This window comes from Myotis brandtii, unplaced genomic scaffold (genome assembly GCF_000412655.1).
Source record: "Myotis brandtii unplaced genomic scaffold, ASM41265v1 scaffold825, whole genome shotgun sequence".
NCBI lineage: Eukaryota > Metazoa > Chordata > Mammalia > Chiroptera > Vespertilionidae > Myotis > Myotis brandtii.
This window is the reverse complement of record NW_005371349.1, coordinates 2,777,299-2,781,078: the sequence shown is the minus strand read 5'-3', so window position 1 is coordinate 2,781,078 and position 3,780 is coordinate 2,777,299. Positions and strand designations below refer to the sequence as shown.

Below are 3,780 nucleotides of genomic sequence, written 5' to 3'. Positions count from 1 at the left end.
GCGCTTTCCGGCGCCGCTGCAGGGCCTTGTGGATGGCGGGCGGGTCGGTGGGCAGGTTGGCCAGCTGGTGGAAGACACTGCGCTTCCGGATGATGGCATAGACCAGGTTGGAGTTGCCTGTGGGGAAGGAGCGCCATCTCACAAGAGGAAGCTGAGGCTCAGAGAGGTTATGCACCCACAGCCAAGGGCCAAGGGCCAAGGCCCTAATTTACACCAGGCAGCCCGGCACCTGTGACACCCATCCAGGTCGTGCCAGTCAGAACGTCCCTCTCCCCAGAGTAAGATGATCTGTCCGTGTGGCCATCTGTTTAGAGCCGCCCTCCCCCTCCATCCCGGCTGTGAACCCCACGGGGCAGGGAGCAATCTGCTTGGTTCTCCACCGCGTCCCCCGCACCCAGCACAGGGCTGGGTACACAGCAGGTGCTCAATAAATGCACGTTGGACAAACCGGGGGTGGTGGGGGGAGCAGAGGACTGTTACCCCCTTAGACAGGAAGGTATCCTCGCCCACGGCCCACCCCCCTCCTGCCCCCAGGCCTCACCGTCGAACTGGTACTGGATGATGTTGTTGAAGACCTCCAGCAGGAAGAAGACCAGGTGGTGGTTCTGGGCGGCCGAGAAGAGGAACCAGGTGGTGGAGAAGGCCTCCAGCAGGTGCAGCAGCTTGTTGGCCGCCACCATGGACAGGCTCTTGAGGTAGGGGGACACTGCAGGGAGGGCTGGGCTTACCCCTGGGCCCCACCAGCCGCCCGGGCACGTCCTGGGTCTGAGCAGGACAAGGTGCTCCTGCTCCCAAGCCCTCCCCGCCCCCCGCCTGCAAAGCCCCTGAAAAGCCAGGAAGAGGACACCCCCAGAGGCCCAGGCCACCCCGGCCGTGACTTCTGCAGAGCCCCAGGGAGCAGTTTAGCTCAGCCCTTGTCCCTCCATCCTGTGGACAGCTGTCCTGTTTACAAAGCCACTCACACGCGCCATCCCGCCCACTCCTCCCCACACCCCTGAGCGGGAGGTGGGACACAGACGAGACCATCCCCATTTTACAGATGGGGACACTGAGGCTCAGAGAGGTACGTAAACTTGCCGAAGTTCCCCAGTTGTAAAATGATTGGACAGGAATACAAACTCAGGACCGTTAGGTCTTGCTAGCACATCAAAGTGATATTCTCCACAGAATTAAACACATATTTGTGGCATAGCCTGTGAGGGGGGTCAGATGATAGAAAAGCCCTTGCATTTCTATCCAAGGGAGTGGCGGGCAAGCCAGCCTGTGGCCCAGCGCCACCTAGCGGTGAGCAGCGGGAAAGCGGGTTCCGGGCCCCCTACCGTTCACCACGATGGTGAGCAGGCAATCGAAGAGGGGCTGCAGCCGCTGGTGCCCACTGGTGATGATCTTATGGAATACCTGTGCGGGGGGGAGCAGAGGGGCGGCCATGGGGTCCCCTCTGCCTCCAAACTCAGCCCAGAGGACACCGCCCCCATGCACCCAGGGGCCCGCTTACCACAATGAGCAGGTCAGCATGGGTCCCCGTGAAGACCGGAATGTCCATGGGCACGCGCACTGAGTAGGGCTTATTCAGCCGCACCCCGAAGTTCCGCTCCCCGCTCAGAAGCAGCAAGATGAAGACGCCAATGTGCATCAGGCCCACCCGAGCTGTGACAGGTGGCGTGGGAGGGGTCACCAACAGGGTGGGGAGGGGAGGAAGGGAGCCAAGGGGCGGGGACCATCCTGGGGGGGTCTGAGCTCCTGGGAGATGGACGGACTGGCCGGACCACCCCTCTTCAAGGACCCCTCCCATCCTGTGCCCCTCCCATCCTATGCACACCCCTCCTTACACTGATCTGCTCGGGCATCGTTGAGGAAGTAGAGGATGGGGACCAGGATGTCCAGCACATCGCTGCTCTTCAGCACAAAGAAGAGGAATTTCTGGGGGAGGGAGGAGGGGACAGGCAGGCAGGGTCAGAGGGAGGGGCAGCTCCGCCCACCCTTTCCCCCTCCTGGGAGTCTCCCCAGACACTGTGCCCATCCCCGGCCTGGCCCGAGTAGCCGCTCCTCAGGAGGGCGGACCGCTGCCCGCAGGCTGGCCCTGCAGCCGGCCCACCTTGTTGAAGTCGCAGAGCTTCCAGAAGAGGACCAGCAGCTCCTGGTGGAACTGGATCTTCTTGGTGGAGTTGGGCAGGTAGGTCTGGAGCAGGGGGTTGGACAGCAGCCGGGCTATGCCCTTGAGGATGAACTGGAAGTCCTGGGAGGGGGAGCAGGGGCCCGTCTAGTCCGGCTCCCTACAAAGGCCTCTCTCTCCCCCAGAGCCTGGCCCCACCCGAGAGCCCGAGGGGCCCAGATTCCAGCGTCGTCAATGGCTGTCCTGGGTGAGCCCCTCAGGAAGCCGAGTCCAAGGCTGGCCTGGAGGGGCCCTTCCCTTCCGCCAAGAGGGGTCATTCACTGAGCACCTACTACCCGCTGGGCTGGGCTGTGCTCTCACTCAATCCTCACAACAAGGCCAGGGAATAGCTCCGGGCCCCATGTTACAGCTGCAGAGGGCAGGGCTTTGGGATCACATCAGACACAGGACTTGGGTCTGCCTGGCCTTTAGGCCACTGCATTCCCTTCCCTTGACCTTTGAGAAACTTGCCATCACAGCCACCTCCTCCTGGAAGCCCTCCCAGTTACCCTCACCCGGTTGAGGCCACTGGCCCCTTTCTGCAGATTGAAACCCTCACAGCCCTACAGTCACTATTTCACTGCAGTGGCCAGGGACCATGGGGACTATGGTTCCTTTAGGTAGGGGTCAGGACTCCCCCAGCCCCATCTCACTGCGCCCCCTACCCCCTGCAAGGCCAGGACCCTGTGGGGTGGGCATCGAAACCGCCCCGAGCAAGAGCAGCGCTAGACTTACCTCCTCGCGATGGATGCGGGACAGGTAGTTCACAAACAGGTTCTCGGGCCCTGGAGGCTGCTGAGGGTGGAGCTGGGGTGAACAGGTGCCCCCACCCTCTGCCCCCACCCCAGGCCTCGGCAGCTGGGCCCCCTCGACCCCCAGGCTCACCACAAGGTGCCCACTGGGTATCCCTCGCCCAGCTCTGCTAGGGGGGGTGCCACCTGGCCAGAGGCCCCGCCCTCCCTCCCCGGTTCTTACGTCGACGTCGTCCATGGCCGTGCCGGTGGTGGTGCCGTCCACGGTGGGGCTGGCACTGGAGGCGCTGTCGTGGTCCAAGGTGACGATGAGCACCTGGGCGGCCTCCTCCACCAGGGGCTCCCGGTAGTCGGAGAAGAGCAGGTGGTTGTAGGGGATCCCGTAGCCCACAGGGTCATAGGCACACACGGTGTTGAGCAGGGAGGTGAAGAGGGGCAGGGCGTGTCTGCGGGGAGAGGAGCGAGGGGACTGCAGAGACCCCCCCAGGCCCAGCCCTCCTCCATCCCGACAGCCATCCCCTCCTTCAGCACGGGTTTCAGTGCCAGCTCTGGGCGGGGCCGGGCCGCAGAGCCGGAGCCAGGAGCTCGTCCCTTCCTGTAGAAGGAGCCCCCCTCGTCCCTGCCTGCCTCTGGGACCCGGACCCGCACTGGCTGGGCCTCGGCGGGAGGAATTTGCTCCCCAGAGTGGACGGCCGGTCAGGAGGGGCTCTGGGTAGGAAACCATGTCCACATCCCTCAGACTCCTCGCGCCAGGGTGAAGCCTGGTCTTTTTAAAATTATTATTTTTTATTTCAGAGAGGAAGGGAGAGGGGGAGATAGAAACATCAATGATGGGAGAGAGTCACTGATTGGCCGCCTCCACACCCCACAACACTG

General features: G+C 63.1%; 1 protein-coding gene across 1 annotated transcript in view; it reads right to left on the bottom strand.

Moving 5' to 3' along the window:
* The window catches only part of HID1 (HID1 domain containing), a 19,049-nt gene that overhangs the window by 3,456 nt on the left and 11,813 nt on the right, over positions 1 to 3,780 (bottom strand). The window contains exons 7-14 of the mRNA XM_014531751.1: positions 3,128 to 3,350; positions 2,888 to 2,944; positions 2,096 to 2,236; positions 1,830 to 1,920; positions 1,496 to 1,647; positions 1,320 to 1,398; positions 542 to 706; positions 5 to 117 (exon numbers count right to left, since the gene is read on the bottom strand). Coding sequence (XP_014387237.1) covers positions 5 to 117; positions 542 to 706; positions 1,320 to 1,398; positions 1,496 to 1,647; positions 1,830 to 1,920; positions 2,096 to 2,236; positions 2,888 to 2,944; positions 3,128 to 3,350 — 1,021 coding nt within the window. The remainder of the gene's footprint in view (positions 1 to 4; positions 118 to 541; positions 707 to 1,319; positions 1,399 to 1,495; positions 1,648 to 1,829; positions 1,921 to 2,095; positions 2,237 to 2,887; positions 2,945 to 3,127; positions 3,351 to 3,780) is intronic.